This window comes from Aulostomus chinensis, chromosome 2 (assembly GCF_037954235.1).
Source record: "Aulostomus chinensis isolate RoL2024-O1b breed Wild chromosome 2, RoL_Achi_v1.0, whole genome shotgun sequence".
Taxonomy (NCBI): Eukaryota; Metazoa; Chordata; class Actinopteri; order Syngnathiformes; family Aulostomidae; genus Aulostomus; species Aulostomus chinensis.
The window spans coordinates 31,502,978-31,520,758 of NC_141321.1; the positions used below are offsets into that span (position 1 = coordinate 31,502,978).

The 17,781-nt window shown below is 44.1% G+C and overlaps 1 protein-coding gene across 8 annotated transcripts in view; it reads right to left on the bottom strand.

Annotated features, from left to right (window-relative positions):
- Positions 1-1,625: 1,625 nt before the first annotated feature.
- Positions 1,626-17,781, bottom strand: part of akap13a (A-kinase anchoring protein 13a) — a 124,623-nt gene continuing 108,467 nt past the window's right edge. For 5 of the 8 annotated variants that reach the window (XM_086189970.1, XM_086190017.1, XM_086190034.1 and 2 more), the window contains 9 exons: positions 17,515-17,703; positions 14,694-14,840; positions 10,142-10,215; positions 9,304-9,348; positions 7,721-7,771; positions 7,232-7,504; positions 6,202-6,381; positions 5,526-5,823; positions 1,626-3,798 (listed from right to left, as the gene is read on the bottom strand). In XM_086189970.1, coding sequence (XP_086046096.1) covers positions 3,743-3,798; positions 5,526-5,823; positions 6,202-6,381; positions 7,232-7,504; positions 7,721-7,771; positions 9,304-9,348; positions 10,142-10,215; positions 14,694-14,840; positions 17,515-17,703 — 1,313 coding nt within the window. In that variant the 3' untranslated portion in view covers positions 1,626-3,742. The remainder of the gene's footprint in view (positions 3,799-5,525; positions 5,824-6,201; positions 6,382-7,231; positions 7,505-7,720; positions 7,772-9,303; positions 9,349-10,141; positions 10,216-14,693; positions 14,841-17,514; positions 17,704-17,781) is intronic. The other 3 variants (XM_086189999.1, XM_086190025.1, XM_086189990.1) reach the window with 2 other exon arrangements.

Here is a 17,781-nt window from a genome sequence, read left to right on the forward strand (position 1 = left end):
CCCTCTCGCTCTAGAACGCCGCTCAGGAGAAGCGTCACCTCCCGGCACCTGAGCGCCTCCCTAGTTGTCGTTCACCAAAATCCTGAAAATAAAGAGTTTGCTTCAGAACATCATGTGACTGGTGAACGTTCCAAAACAAAAACTCCACAGGTTAGTAAAAGGACTCATTAGCAAGGTTCTGTTTTAAACTGTTTAATTGGTCGTCTCTTAGCTTTCCAGAGCTCCTGTTTCAGCTGATATTGTCATTATTGCGTTTTAAATTATGACATTGATGACAGTGAATGTTAGGGGGGGGGGGGGGATACTGGCTTTAATTGTGTTGTGTTCTTGGCAACAAACAACCAAACCCCAAAATGTCCATTATGATTTTTTTTTTTTTTATTATGAGAGAAATATGACTTTACATTGTTTATCACCCCAACGGGAGAGAATATCACATAAATAAAACATTCTTACAAAATGCTGTAATAAACCACAAAAGAAACTTTTTTTTTTTTACATTTGATTTGTTTTATACATAAATCATATTTACACTTTTATTTTCAATTTGCCCTTTTTCACATAGCTGAGAATGAAAACTGTGTACCGTCTTTGTAGTACAAACATTTCCTTCGTTTCAAATCAGAGGTATAAAAGCTCTTTTCTCTCTCTCTCTCTCTATGCTGAGAAGACGCTGGGTTCTACTCTAGTGCATTTCATCGTTAAGGCTACGCAGGGTTCACCTGATGGACACATCATCATCATCATCATCATCATCATCATCGGGGCAGGAGTTCATTTTCTTGACATGCATCTGCTGATTGTCCCATACAGAGAGACGATTGTGCTTCTGCCGGGTCGCTTCCTCAAACCATTTCAGACCTTTTTATTTCCATATTAAAGCTGCTGTTGACTGCTTCCACTGAAGAACCAATTACAATCTCTGACAACTTATTTGTCCCCGCAGTCAATTACCAATGCCGTGGGGAGTGAGAGAACCCACGCTCATCACATTATCTCCATACGGCAATGACCCCTGAGAGAAATGCCTCTCAGCGGGGATATTGTACTTAAAAAAATTTAAAAAAAAAATAGTTTCATACTTCCATGTTTTTTTGGTGAGGGAGTGAACTGATTTGGTTATTGGGGCAGCGCTCCCTAGTGGTCGAATCACACCTAAAGCAACAGCAAAGAAAAGACGCCCGGTCCCGTCGGTTTCTCTGACAGGATTAAAGACGCGAGAAGAAGAGCCGGCCGAACTAAACCGGCCGCTTCGTTAAGCCTCTCAGAAGACAAACCACAGTGAACCAGTCCGGTCGGTCACCAGGTCCGACAAACACGGCGAGTTAACAAGCAAGCACTTGAACGTGAGAGGAAAGAGGCAGCCAGGAGGCGGGGCAACTTCCTGTTTGCTTCCTACCTGTCCAGCAGGTAGTTGTGCAGCACACAGTCAGAGCTGAGCAGGATTAAAAAAAAAATTAAATTAAAAAAAAGGGCTTTGACGTTAATAACAGGTCGTGCAGCAAAAGCTACCTTTTTCCTTTCATTTAAATACTAATAAAATTAAGTGATTGAACTCATCAACAATCTCACTTTGGATCACTGCTGCGTTTTCAGAGCATTAGTGCCCCCCCACCCCACCCCCACCCCAAAAAACAAAGATCCCCTTGATTGCTCGCTCACACTGATAAAAATAAAAGCAGCAACAAATTACGACCAAAGTGCTTAACAACAATGAATTTGAAATGTCTGCTGCTAACTGTGGTGCAGGTTCCTAAGCATGGTTTGGTGCTTCGTTATCGGTCGCTCTTAAAGTGATGCTTCAAACCAACGAGTCCATTTAGCGCCGTCGCACTCACAGATGGGAGTCATGAGCTCATTCAGTGGGGTGGTGGGTTTTTTGTTTTGTTTTTGTTGTTGTTGTTTTTTCTGCCCCTCCACCATCACTCGTGACTCCAGAAGGCAGAAAGATCCAGCTGCATCTTCTTAGCTTGAAGCTAAAGGAGAGTGGCCGCTAACAATGTCCGCTCCAGGCTTCTCTATCCAGACTTCCTCTCTTAGAACTCCAGACACTTTCACCTGAGCCTAAGACCAAACGCAGCCCTCCAGTCTGGCGCTCGTCGGTGGTGGCGCTGAGCGCTCACGCTTGTTTACAGCAGCGCTGAACCTGAAGTGTAACCGTTTGTTTTTGCTGAAATCAAAGTGTGTGTGTGTGTGTGTGTGTGTGTGTGTGTGTGTGTGTATTACTGAGCAAACGGCTGTATGAAGAAGACTGATGCACTTGAGGGTTTGTCGTCGCATGTTTTTCGACAGTTCTGCTGTTCGCCACCAGTCTCAATTAAATGCACGTGGCTGGTTCTTTCTGGATTCTGGAGCTCACAAAAAAAAGGAAAGGGGGGGAGGAAAAAAAAGGATGAAGGATGGAAAACCATCTTTGTGAGCTCAAGACGATCTGCAAGTACCTGAAAGGTAACAGAGATTTCAGTATCACGTTCACGTCTTTCCTCATTCTGTCTTATCAGCTGCTTCTTCTCTAAATTAACAACCTCCACTTGCTACAAGCATCAGCTGTCTATTATCAGATGAGGTGGAAAAGTTGAACTCTTTAACAGACAGAAGACATTAGTATGCTACCTGCAGAGTTGCATGCAATTAAAAACACAGGCAAGCCCGGCTTGTCGTCTGCTCTGATGAAAGATGAGGGCTGCATACAAGCCCATTGACAAGCAGATAAAGCGAGGATCAAGCTAATATCCATCCAAGGCTCTAAAACACACTTACGGATATGAATTGAGCCATTAGACACAAGGAGATATCCTTTCATTACTGCTCCGAGTCGCGCATCTGAAGAGTTCCACACCAAAATGGAGATATCCATAATTCAAATAAATTAAAACCTTGCCAGGGAACGTGATTGATGGCATTAAATCGTTTGAAAAGATTACTGAAGTTATGTGCCAATTTCATTTTGCTTACAAACTGGAGTCGCAGCTGCTTTTCAAAGGCTGAATAGAGGAATGACAGGCTACAATTTCCTTTTATTGTGGATCTGTGTGGCAGCATTCTGGACTGAAACAAAAACTGACAACACTAACCTTCTTGATTAAGAAATGTTGCTAGGACACACAGCTTGGGCAGATTTCCTTCTGGGGTTTCAGTCTTCCATTATTTGTCAATGAAATTGCTTTTCAGTTCTTCTTGCCACAGAGAGCTTGTTGATATTCATGTCTGTTTTCAAGTAGCATTTCGGTGTGTGTGTGTGTGTGTGTGTGTGTGTGTGTGCGTGTGTGTGTGTGAGAGAGATCACAATGACAGGCCCACGGGTCCGTAAATCAACATATTTCTGATTCAGTCTGTCTGTGTCAGCTGGAGGAGGCGGGGCTTTGACAGGCGTCCACGACATACTCGGTAGAACCTGTGAAACACGCTACTGCAAGGTTCTTCAAAAGTTCTAACCACATCTTTGGACAAAGAAACCAGGTGTGCGGACAGAGAACACCCAAAAGTGTACCGCCATCGCGCCACGTTCCCGGTCGATTACATACACCAACACAATGAAAACATTCTATTCTCCCAAAACTAGAAGCAGTGGTATTCTGACAAGAACATACAACATACTTGCACGTAATGTTGCTCTAGGTTACATTCTAGCTAAAAGTCTTCTCACTGTCACTTTAACGTGTCGCTACTTGGCAGCAACACTTTCCTCTAGACGCCTGATGGTGAAGATGAGGAGGAGGAGGAGGAAGAGGAGGAGAGTCTCTCAGCAGAAGAAGATCTCTCCATCCAGAGGGGGTTCAGGGAGATGCTGGGGGTCTGCTGGGAGAGAGGGAGAGGAGGGTCAGAGTCACAAGGAAGCAAGGAGTTCTCCAGCTTTGGTGAGCAACATCCGTCCCACTGATCACCTGAAGACACCTTTCCATAAAATGCTGAGTGAGCTTTCAGTGAGTTTTAGGACAGAAGCAAAGGAAGAGTTTCAGCTGCTTCCATCAAGTGCCTTGATAAACCCGGTGCGGCCCTGAGTGTTTGATGATGGCGGTAAAGGCAACGCTACGATGGCTGGAACGCTCCTGAGTTAGAGAGTCGTTACGTCAAGAGTTTATTTCCGTCTCCTGTTTTGTAAATTTACATTTTCAAAACTGGCCTAAACCACTGCGAGGGAGGGGGAAAAAAAAACTCCTTTGCAAAGTATGGATGGGAATTGATTCGAATTTTTCAATTCTGATTCCATTTTTGATTCTGCTTAATGATTCGGTTCTTTATTGATTCTCTTGTCAGTTCTCACTTGGTTGCTTAGTTACCTGCGGTGCTAACAGCAGAGGACGTGCTAGCGTTGCTGCTGGGTTGAGATTCACTCCGGAGCAGACCAAAAACACGACATTCATTCCACGGTCTCGCAGGCTGTGTGTGCCAATGTTCCTGCACAGTGGTAGTATTCCCTCCCTTTGATGAAGTATCCACTTTGCAAGTATTGCAAGTTCATCCTTTCTCGTGAAATGTAACCCAACTTTCGAGCGTTTGTGCCACTTGGGCGCCATTTTACCTACGGGCTGCTCTGGGGAATGCACTTGGTTCTTGCGTTGCTTGCGCAACGTGCGTGGCGACGTCATTCGTCACGTTTGAGCTAGTTCTTGCACATCATGCTGTCTTCATCTAAAATCCAATGTGCTCATATGAGCAGCCAACACCAGAGCAGCTACAGAGCAATGGCTCTTGTTCTGTGAGTACATTCCATACTCGGAATACCGCATTTCCAGCGGCAAACGCTGCGCTTCATCCAACTCAAAATGTTAAAGCCACTTTTATTAGAAGCACATCTTTATTGAGTTCATTACCTCACGGTCATGTTCATGGTGAGCTTGGTGATTGTTGAACTGGCCAAGAAAGAATCCGGGAATTTCAGGCGCAGATGAGTCACGTTACACAGGAGATGAGGATCTCGTCTCATGTTTTTTATTAATCATTTAATTTTTGTGATAAATCATCGCACCACACAGGTCAGACCAGCTGATGTGATACTTCTAGAATCTGGTCTGAACTCTGGATGAGCGTAGCCGAGGCCAGTGTCTTGTTCAGGGTTCGTTATCTGCACGACGACATGTGAACACCGCACCTCCACTATGTGGAGAAGTGTGCAGCACACGATGATTGAACGTGTGTTCGTGGCTGCAGCCGCTGTGCCGACTACACGCGAGCTGCAGGAGAGACACTCCATCAACATGTTGCTCTAACGGCTCAGCGTGGAAATAAGCAACTTAGTGGTTGCAAGAGAAAATGTTACGCGTTGTGTTACCAACTTATTTCTGTTGCCTCCAAGCGGCCAAAGTCAGTCACTGCGTGTGTAAATGTCACCTGACAGCTCCACCTTCTGCTTCCCTCTTCATCCAATTACGACCTCCACCCATTACCCTTCCAACCAAACGTCATGTGTCTGAGTTTAAGTGTCCTTGACAGAAACGCTACACCTCAGCCTGCTGACGCACGGTAAAGCTTGGACGAATTAAAGTAAATAGACCCCCCCCCCCGCCGGCCCACCACCAGTCTACCTGCTGTCTGTGAGGTTCCCCCTTTGCCCTTCTTCTTCTTCTTCTTCTCCTTGCTGTCTTTGCTCTTGTTCTTGGCCAGCTGCAGCAGGCTCTTTGAGATCTGGTTGTTTGCCTCGCTGCCCTTGAGGTTTGGGTTGGTGGAGGACGATGAGGTAAAAGGATTCAGGCCTTTCCCTTTGCTCTTGGCCTGGGGGGGCGGCGCCCTCGGCAGGGAGGACGAGAGCTCAAGAGGGTCCATGTCCAGAGACTGGGAGCTGCCGGGGAACGATGACTCGTCTGATGTCGTCGAGAGAGTCCTCTGGAAATAAAGAGGGGAGGTCAGACAGGGGAGGTTCTGCTGATGGTGCTTCCGATGTCTGGCCTTAAAACGAAATGTTACCAGACACAGAACCTGGGGGCGACATAAAACATGTTAATCTCCATATCCTCCTTCTGCCACAACATCCTGCTTGTACAACAACTGCAGTTTGGGTTACAGCTTGTCCTTACAAAGATGCAGAGAGCCTCTAGAATTGTCTTTCACGAGCCCCCAGGTTCAAGTGAGCAACCGTAAACGTCCCTGCAGCTGAAGTGTCATTGAGCACAACAGTGAATGCCTCCCTGCTCAATCAGAGGAGGCGACCGAGCACGTTATCCCTTTTATCACCTCCGTGATTCTAAAGGCGTCCCCGCCCACCTCAGGCAGACGGCGCTCCTCCATCTTGTCCAGTTGCCGCTGTACAGCCTCCCTGTCCTTCTCCAGCTTCCTCTGGGCGTCTCTGAGCCGCTCCAGGTCTTTCTGGTACTCCTCCTTCCTGCTCTGCAGCTCCCGCTTCTCCTGCTCCACCTCCTTCTGCAGCTTCACCATCTCTTCCTCCTGCAGTGATTGGTGGGCACATCGATTGATTTATTGAAGTGTTACTAACATGTTACAGTAACAACATTTATACACAGCGAATGGTGGGTTTCCTTTTCTGGTGTTCAAATATATGTTAAAGAATTCTCTCCAAAGGGCAAAAAGAGGAAAATTCTGCATTTGACCAACGACAACAGGTTCAGATTGATCCTGTATTTTTGGAAGGAATGAGGATTTGGTCCCCCGTTATTTACATTTAAAAGAAGAATGTTCATTTGCATAACAACAAACAGGATAAAGATTTAATGTATCACAAGTCAGTCCATTGTTAGGACCAGCTTCCATCCATTGTCCAGGTTCAAGGATGTCTCCTAGCAAACTGAAATGGTGATCGCTGGTAACCAGTCAGGAGTTGAATTTACAGTTTGGTCGTTGCTACTTGCATTGTTTTAATTTTTTTAATTATTACCTGCCTTGGGACTGAGGATGTAAATTAGCATTCTTGCTAACTCCGCTTCATTTACATCATGCATTTTTAATACACTGACGTTCATTAATGTGCAACGTCCCCATTAAATAAACAAATAACAATTAGTCAACATTTGTGTTTGTGTGTTCATATATTGTTCTTCACCGACTCTACAGATCTATGGTGTGTGTGTGTGTGTGTGTGTGTGTGTGTGTGTTGTATAACAACAAAATGGGACTGACTGGGGATTCTGAAGGCAACCTGCCTTTTACAACAAAGCACTGCAGGACACCTTTATTTTCGTGTTCACGCCTTCATTCACACATTCTAATTTTTTCACCAAGGTGAAACTCTGCCACTCGTCTAATTTGACGAGGACATTTAAACAGCGAGTGGAAATACCTGTGCGTGCACCAGCCCCTCCCTCTCTGTCAGCAGCTGCTCCCTCAGCTCCCACTCCTTCTCCCTCTTCCTCTTCTCCTCGGCGTGAGCCGCCTGCTGCCTCTGCAGGGACGCCAGCTCCTGACGCTGCTTCTCCAGGCTGCGCTGCTTCTCCTGCTCGATCAGAGAGCTAGGCCGCGAGGACGGCCGCGACAAAGACGTGCAGGAGGACGAGCGCTCGCTCAGGGCCTGACGCTGGTCCTCTATGAAACTGTCCTGCTGGACCACCACCGCCTGGGACAGACAGAGCCACAGCGTGTCTGACAAGCTGCTTGGGCGAATTTATCTCCCTTCCAGATTGCATTCTTGTGTCTGTCTGGTTCTGTTCACACTGCATGCAGTATCACATATCTCCCCTTTCAACCTCCAGCAAATGATGCTCTCCGATTTTACATTAAAAAAGTAAAAGGTTTGGCAGTATTTGGATGTGTTGTGTGGAGGCCGTTGTACCTGCAGAGTGCTGAGCAGCAGATGCAGGTTGGAGACGCTGTGGAGGACCTGCTGTTGGGGGGGAAAAAAACGAGAGCACTAAGTAGCTGATAACCTCAAAACTGACTGATTATTCTCTCTCGTTGTAGAAAAAAAGACATCCAGCTGCAAGAAAAGAGTCGGCTTGATGCTGCACCTGGGCTGCCTGAAGAAACATGGTGTTGAGTGGTGGCAGATTTCAGCTGTAATCAGTGTTCATTAGGACACAAAATGGTCTAATTAACGTTCATCTCAAAGTGCACAAAAGGTCGCATGTAATAACGCTAAAAAAAAACAAAAAAAAAAACAGCAAAAAAAAGCAAAAAGCGCCGTGGCATCGAGGGCAAATACAACATGGCATCCATAATCTGTGGAACGAGTAGAGTAGAATAACTATCACGTGCAGGGAATAGTTAAATATTTACTTCAGTTGAATGCAATTATCATTGATCCGTGCAGATGAACAATTAAAAAGTTTTTGCATCGGAATGTTACGGCATCTTTTGAAGCTTTTTCCATAAAAAAGTTTAAAAACATCTACTGAAAAAAATGGTAGAAGCCTCAGCTGTGCAGTCAGTTTGCTGAAGAAGTTTGTAGTTTTTAATCACGTTCTTAAAAAAAGGTGAATGAAATAATCACATTCATTTTGATGCTGTATTTGCTACTATGTTTAGAATATTACTGTGACGTTATTCTACATTTTTTTGTAAAGGAATTCACTAACTTCTGGGGAAGTGCACGTGTCTGCAGTTCTCACCAGAGCCAGAAAGGAAGACAGATACCCTTCTCTCCTCTGTGCTGCTTTAGGGAGCCGGGACCCTCAGAGACCAGCTGACTGCTAATTAGCGTAGCACAATGAATGATAGTGGATGGTACTTGGTAGCATAGCTCTGCCAAAAGTTTCAAGATATACAAAAATGTCTTTGCCTACATTAATAGAACTGGGTTGTGTGGAACATTTGCTATGAGAAGTGTGAAGTACTGTAGATTTAGACTGAAATTCAAAGCCAGAACTACTTTCCTCCCTGGATGCAGTGATTTGATTCAGCACCTCAAAACTTCAGCCATCAAAAGGGAACATTTGCCGACCAAAAGAGGAGCAACTGCTGCCACTAATCATGGCTGAATATGAACGAGAGGAAGAGGACGATTGCTCGTGGAGAGACCCAGACCCTGAACCTGATCTACTTAAGCCAGAATACAGAGGAGGAACCACAGGTTTTGCAGGCTAAGCAGGCAAGACACAGCAATGTTTAACTGCTCATCCGCCACCATTCAGTGTGCTAAGCTAACTAGCAGTCAGCTCGTCTCTGTGGGTCACAGCTCCCTAATGCAGCACCGTGGAGAGACAGGGATCCGTCTTCATGTCCTGTTCTGAGGAAATGGGACATGAACTGTTCCTGTAAAGTAAACCGAACATCATAGTACTACCATGAGTACCCTGACACTACTGTTCCCACATATGAACTCAAAGTACCTGCCAGTAATGCTGATAACGATGACAGAGACAAACTCCATGTAAGACATCAGCTCTTATTGAGTTAGAGAGGAAGTCAGTCGGTTACCTCACTGTTCCTCTTCAGCAGCTGCAGCAGGTTGGCGTTTCCTCCCTGTAAGAGACACATTAAGAACTGCACAGTCAGAACGCACACAGTAATGCAATCATGTGCACACATCTGCTTGAGTCTTGTTATGAGTGTGTGTGTGTGTGCATGCATACTCTACATGATGTGGCTGTGTGATTATAGCTGAATTTGAGGGTGTGCTGTGACTGGAAATGATTATGTAATGCTTACACAATGATAGAACGGTCCTGCAGCTCGAGATCCAAAACAGAACTACAGTATTAGCCACAAGAAAACTATAAAAATAATGTGAATATTGTGGAAGATTGAATGCTTAATTAAAGTGCACATCGCATCCTACTCCATCATTCTGACTTTTGCGTGCGCTCTTCCGCTGCCAGGCTGTCTCTGCACTCCGGCTTTGTGCCCAGGATGGAAAAATTAAATACTACTCTTTTATTTGAGGGTTTAATTTTCTGTAAATGAACGGTAAATTTGAGTGGTTGGTTCAAACAGCATCTGACTCCTACAATGATGAGCGGTGCAGAATGTTAGCTGGATAAATGGGAACAAAAACCAGCAATCCTGTGATGAGCTGAAATAGCAGCACCTGAAGGCGCCGTTCTCGTTCAATACTGTCCTCACACAGCTGATGGTCGTCGTTAGCAACAGGACCTGGCAGGAAGAGGCTAATTCACTGGAGGGAGGGAAGCGGCTAAAATCATCTCAACAGTATTGTTAACGTTGGGAGAACAAATGCAACCCCCGCATGGCCTCAGGTACTCAGAGGGATGGGGGCGTAATGGCGTCAAGACTAATTGCTGGTGGAGATGCTGACCTTCTTCAAAACACTGTCGGACTCCGTCCTGCGCAGGTCTCCTATCGTGTCCTCGCCCTCGTCTTTGTCTCCACCTGACATCCACAGAAGAAGAAATGGAAGAGGCAGCAATGAGTCACTGCTCCATCACACAGACTAACGGTGAGATAGACAGTCAGGTGATACTGTCACATGAGCATGTGGAACGGTTAGCGCGCATTCCTATTAATGACCTTTGCGGATAGTTGGTTTCAGCAGGTGTTGATCTGATAATTATCAATGAAGACAGAGCAGGTTCTTGATGACTGGCGGAGGGAGAAGAGAAGCGGGTGGATTTGGAACAACAGAAAACTGAGCCTCGACTGAACGTAACATACAACAGTTGCTGTCAGCAGCAGCAGCCATTTAATCAATGACACCCAATGACACCTACAACAACACAAACCAATCTGGCTTTCTCATCATTAGTGCTGGATATTTCTTATTACTTAAATGATTATATATATATATATATATATATAGATATTGATATTGATATATATATATATATACAGTGTTGGGTGTAACGCGGTACAAAGTAACGTGTTACTGTAACGGGATTACATTCGCCAGTAACGCAGTAATGTACCGCGTTACAGTTGTAATTTGTGTAATCACATTACAGTTACTCTTAGACAAAAAAAATTACGTTACTTTAGTTACTTTAAGCTGTTCAGCTATATGCAGAGCGCGAGGACAGAAAAAAAAAAAATCAAACATCCCTTTCAGGCATGTTCACGGCTGCGCAACACTTGTCTGACCTCAGTAACGTGATTTTACGTGACCTCGTGACCGGAGCGCGATTTCATGAAGGTGCAGAAGAAATGATGGCAGAGCCGCTCAGGACGTCTTTTGACGGGTGGAGATACGCGCACTACTTCGAATTTGTTGCGCTAAAGGCGAAGAATGTGACTGTAAAATGTAAATTATGCCCTGGCCAGAAGCAACTATCCACTGCCTCAAACAGCACCTCAAATCTGTCCAAGCACCTACATCGGCAACATGCTAACACCAAGCTAGTGGCTAAAGAAGGACGGACCCCGAGTGACGCTGAGGAAAACATGCCGACACCATCGAAGCAGACGAGGCTTGATTTTCAACAACATGTATCGACAAAAGTTGAGATATAGAGGGTTGTAGCAGCATACATCGTGGAGGAAGGTGTGCTCTCTAGCAGTACCGATTCAGAGGGACAGTTTTCTCTGCCCCCCCCCCCCCCCGAGATGTGCATCGCACACACTGAATTTGATTTCGAGTAATGATGCTGACAAGTGGCTCACAGCAAACTCCGAGTCCAAATCTGTTTACAAAAGTGCAACTGGGAAGTGTTCTGCCCTCTGGAATAAAACCAGCCGTTCTACTGTGGCATCTGAACTTGTTGAGAGTGTGCAAAAGAACACTCATAGTACCTACAACAACAAGATGGAACTCCTTCTATGATGCCCCGTCCCGCATCATTGACATTCCCATCTCAGAGTTGAACACTCTCTGCAGTCGACTAGAAATGAAAGCCTTCACTGAACGGGAATATCAGTTCCTTAAGGAATACTGCACAGTCATGAAACCACTCACAGTGGCTTTGGACATATTACAAGGCGAAGATAACTGCGATTATGGCAGTCTCCTGCCAACACTGGAGATTCTGATGTCAAGGACACTGGCACTGCAAGATGGGCTCTCCCAGATGACAGCAGGCCTGCCTAATGCCATAGTACAGGTATGTATGTTTTAATAATCTTGAATTTGAAAGTCAAAAGCATTATTTTATGAATTTGATGTCTGAATTTATTTTATTGTTTATTTTTTTTACAGGGACTAGAATTAGAATAAATAAAAAGTCCATTCATGTGGACATCACATACATATAAAAAATCTAATAAGTGAATGTACACTACATGAAGCACCATAAAATGTCAATTCATAATTATTTTTAAACTTTTTTGACGTGAATCCACAGATATGTCACAATCCCTCATTTACTCACATGGCAACTACAGCTGAGTAGATGAATCTTATACTATGCACTGCAAATTATACTGTACACGGCCAAGCTCATCAAATCTTTCTACATCGTATTTGCAGGCCATCAAGAAAGGATTTGAGCTGCTGCTGGACAGCAAAGATGCTCTCCTTGCTGCTGTCACACTACCAAGGTTTAAAATGCGGTGGCTGAAAGAAGAAGAGAAAGGAGATGCCTTAAAGACATTGCTGATCACTGAATGCCGTGCTTACCCCCACGACAAGCAGGTTGTACGTACACGTCAGACACCCGCCTCCAGCACAAGTAAGGATGACTTTTTTTGACTTTGATGAGGAGGATCTCGCCCCCTACAACCATGAAACTGAAGTCATTGACTATTTGCAGTCGGGGTCAGAGATGGAGATCCTGCACCGTTTCCCCACAATAAAGACTTTATCACTGAAGTACAACACAGCCACACCCTCTACTGCACCGGTTGAGAGGCTCTTTAGCCTTGGCAGCCTGGTACTGACTCCCAGGAGGAACAGGTTGTCCGACAAACGGTTTGAGAGACTCCTCCTGCTGAGGTATAACCATTTCTTTGATGAGAATGTCGAGTAGGATGAAAAAAAAATCTACTGTAAAGCTATAGTTCACATAATTACAAATTACACTTAATATGTAGTGTTAAGTTATTTTCCATTGAAGCCTCATTCATTGTCTGATATTGTGATGAGAGCCATTGTCTTATTTCATTTAATGATATAATTTAAACAAACTTTGTTTGCTCTGGGTGGTTGGAAGGACAACTTCTTTTAAGTTATGTTGTAAAGAAATTCAGTTTGCTGATGCTCACCTCATGGAAACAGAAACAGACATTTACTGAGTGAATTAAGATGAGAGTGAAAGCTTTAATCCCAATTTTATTTTGAGACATTTTGCATACAGCAAGTCTTGTAGCCTTTTTTGGCAAATGTTCCTGTAAAGTGATTTTACAGCTTTGTTGCATTAAAGTGCATAAAAGAGAGATCTTGTGTATGTCCTCCTCATTAGAAGACACATTTGTGCTGATCTGGGCACTGCAGTAATAAAGTTCTAACTATATGTTGTTCATTGGCAATCAAGTTAGGTGCAGCTCAGGTGATATTGCGGAGTAATCCAAAAGTAGTGTAACTAGTAATATAACTAGTTACTTTCAGCAGCGAGTAACTAAGTAAAGTAAGGGATTACTTTTTTAAAAAAAGTAACTAGTAATGTGTAATGGATTACTTTTTTTGAGTAACTACCCCGACACTGTGTATGTGTATGTGTATATATATATATATATATATATATATATATATATATATATATATATATATATATATATATATATATATATATATATATATATATATATATATATATATATATATATATATATATATATATATATATATATATATATATATATATATATACACACATATATCAACCAGGAAGTGGACAAGTATGTCTCTTTTATTCGATAAAATACCCAAAGGCAGGAAAATGTCTTTAGATAAATAAAACCAACCCATCACATAGCAAACACAAGTCAAACAGACCTGCTAATAACATTAATATCGTCTACCTTTATTTGTTAAGGTATTAAATATTTCCTCCAATTAGATTTGTCCCCACATCTGATTTGCTACTGGCGTGAACATCCTCTCCTGCAGTAATGGCGGCCATGCTGTCTCCAAAGGCTGCAGCATGTAGCCCCTCAGGTCAGGTGTATCGCCCCAGGCAATGTCTCCCATCAGCAAGCAACAGCCTGCTGCTCTCCAACTCTGTCTTAAATGTTTTACCTGACCGCACAGCGCAGTGGTACCATGGGAAGTGCTGGATTTCCCCTTATGTCACCACTACAGCTACACTTGCTGATAAAAATGTTTTAATTTGAGATCATCTGCGTACGTCTGGGGTTGGAGGTGCTGGTCATAGCAAGAACAAGAGAACAAGAATGAAAGTTCTCATCAGGATCTGCATCCATGAAGCAGGAGCACAACTGCAGACGGACAGACTCGCTGCAAAGACTCGCTATTATTCAACAGAGGATGATAGTAGTGGCAGATAGGAAACAACAGTTACTACCATTTATAGCCTTTTCCCAATGTTTTTGAAATAAAGACACAAATAATATCAGCATTGATAATTATCAGCCGACTCCCAAAGTCAGTGACAAAATACCAGCAACAAATCCAACGCTGTGGCTCTCTAATGGAGGGCTAATTCACTTAGCAGACACTGGACGTCCTTCGTCAGGCGGAGCTTCTCCAACACAAGGACGTGAACTGACACACCTTTACCTTCAAGGAGGGCTGTGAAAGAGCAGCCTGACCCCTCACACACAACCCATGAATTTATTCTTCATTTATTCTCTTTATCCGTATTGATGCATTCATTCTTGTGACACGTATTTTGAGACGCTATAGATTTTTGTGCCTATATGCCATTGATTTTGCTTCACTGGTGAGCCGTGCAGAAGAGCTCGCGGCTCATTTACTGACCAGCAGGCCTGACGGCCACCAGCACCCAGACCCAGAGACTCACCCTTACTGCCGTGCATCTGGTGGCTGTCGAAGCCACCGAAGGTCTCTGCCCGACGGGGCAAACACACTGGCCCTGCTCCTCCCCCTTCCTGGACACTGGCCATGGCCCCGCCCAGGCTGCCGTTCACCAGCGCCTGTAACGTCTCCACTGTCACACACACACACACACACACACACACACACACACACACACACACACACACACACACACACACACACACACATACGTACACACACACACACACACACAAGCAGAAATTGATGCACAGGTCAGTAAGTGAATTATACTCGCTAACTGTGTTATAGTTCAGTGCTGCAGTCATGAAACCAAGCAGGCACCTCTGTTTTCAACCTGGTACTGGCTGCTGTTGCTTAGCAACTATTGACAACCTGAACCACAGAGCTCATTTACTCAAAGTTTAAACATGTCTATCACCAGGCATTAGATGAACTCCATATAGTCGCAGGCAGCATTGATGTCCATATATGTAGATGGACCTAGCAGCACTGTGACCTTTCCAGTGAAAATAAGAAGAAACAAAGCTGTTGCTGGTGGATGTGAACTCGCAGAAAAACACGATAACCTCAGCAGAAGAAACAACATTACTGCTGCCAATTCACATATCCAATAAGGACCATTTCTGCCCCGAGCTCCAGGACGAGGAGGAGGAGGAGGTGAAAAATCTATTTAGAAAAAGCATAGCTGAACATATTTTGCTAGTTTTAAAATTAATAACTTTCCTCTTTCATGATTCTATTCAGCATTAAAGCAGAATGTCAGTTGGTTCCATCAATGTGTTGTCCTTCATCTGCTGGTGTCATGTACCTCGAAGGTCGGACTGCTACTTCAGCTCTTGTTTGTTTTATAACAGTGGGTGTTTGTTATTTAAAATGCACTTAATGTAATATACTGGAAACAAAAGTGCAGCTGTACAATTACAAAAAAACTGCACCGTACGTACGGAGCTATTTTCCTGCACAACTATGACAAAAATCTTTTTACATACTGTTTAACTCACCGGGAAATTATGCAAATTCATTTGAGACAGAATGTTTTGTTTCCAGCTTATTTAGATTCTGGAATTATTTGGAAATAAGATATGATGAAAAGGGGCAGACAAAAAAAAAACTGAAAAAGACTTTCTTTACATCTGAGAAGAGAAGAAGTTTAGTGAGTCAACCATCTCAAGAATGCTGTTTGACAGACAAGCTGGAAATTTGGAAACGCAGACAGTATGAAAACATCCAAACCCGGTTAGAAGCTGTGTTTAAGTCGACTTATTGTGTAGAGAAGGTGAAGTGCTCTCTCTTTCTCCCTCTCCGTCTGTCTGTCTGTCTATCCCCCCACTTTTCATTCTCCCTTTGACACAACATTCAGTCCCTCTACAGTTCATACTGCTTTATTCTCACATACACAGACGGCTGCTGAAGAGAGCAGGCACAAAATCCTAAAACACACCTCGACTCCTTTTATGTTTTCTATTAATTCTCTTTAAATCATCCCAAAACACAATAGCTCCATTCCACAAACTCCGTCTCTCTCTCTCTCTCTCTCTCTCCCCCTTCGTTCTACTCTTCAACAATCTCCACAGAGAAATACGAACTACAGGTGGATTTTTTTGCTGCTGTGAAACACCGTGGCTCTCTCTCTCCCCCCTCTCCCCGTCTCTCCTGCTTTCACACTTACAGTTGTTTTGCTCCCCATCGGTTAATGAGCCTGTCAAATCGAAGACTTTCCCTCTCGCTTTGTTTTAACAAAACTGAATAACCCAGAAGAACCTAAATGCTTCTCTACAACTTACATTTGGGTGATGCGCCTACAAGCTGGTTGGCCAACCAGACGCCACTGGGGTGGGAGCAAGAGAGCAACTTCAAGAAGAAGGGGCCGGTGTTCCGGATTAGCGTGTACTTTTACTTCATCACAAACGCCAGGGAAAAAAAAGAAAAAAGTTGTTTGTTTTTTTTAAGCATATAAAACTGACTCGTCACTTAGGTCTCAGTTTGCATTAAATTTGTACCCGAGTACAATTGTTGTGTTTAAACCTGGTAGAGCAAACTGCACTGAGACGGTAAACGGCCTCAGCGTGAACTCAACAAGGTCGGTGTGAAAGCAGCCTGAGATACTCAACCATCGTGAATGTCTCACATGACCTGAACGTTTCCCGCCATAACAAGTCCAGGTGTCTCCTTGTCAAACAGATCTAAGTGACACAGCTATCACAGTTCAGCTAGAAACACAGGACAAGGCTTAATCGAGCTGCTTCGTGATAACCAAGTTCAGAAAACCGCTGTGCACGATTTCGACAGAAATGAGTGGTAGAAACCACCTTGAAGACAATCGGCTGGTTAACAAGCTGTAGTGTTATATTTTCCCAGAACTCTTGGACTCTGTCTATGCGTAGGCAGGACGTGAACTAGGAATCATCACACTTCTAAGAACCATGTTTTGAGGAGCTTTTTCAAGCGCTTCCTAGACATGAACCCTGAGTGACGCAGGTGTACTGCCATTGATCCAGAGACCTGTGTGTGTACATTGAGGAGCATCTTTCCTCCTTGTTGTTAAGGTGAACTGCTAAAGTATATAAACCAACCACGCTACACAAATTATGCAGCTAGATTTACTCATTTACAGCAGAGGCTGACGAATTCCTAGGAATAAGCAGTGGGAAGATACCTAGAGTTACTGAGATTCCTCTAAATGATGGCAAACGGGGTACATTTTCCTCTCTCACTGCATTCTATCTAGGTTACAATAGGTATTTTAAAGAATGGTGAACAACTCTAGTACAGCACTCACAAACGATATAATATCTCTGTCTTACCTTCCTGCAGGGCATCCTTCATGATGGATGCCCCCCTGGGTGGCTCCAGGCTGGAGGTTGACCTGAAGAAAGGCTCGACCTGCCGGCAGGCTTCCTCGGCAGGGCTCAGGCCTTCCCACATGCCCCTGAAGAGCCGCACCTTCTCCTCCAGCAGAGACATGATCTCTGTGTCCTTCTGCCTCAGCAGATCTGACCGGCAGAGACATGCCGACAGTCAGGGAGGGAAGCAGACAGAGAGGGTGGAGGGAGATGAAAAACACTGCATGA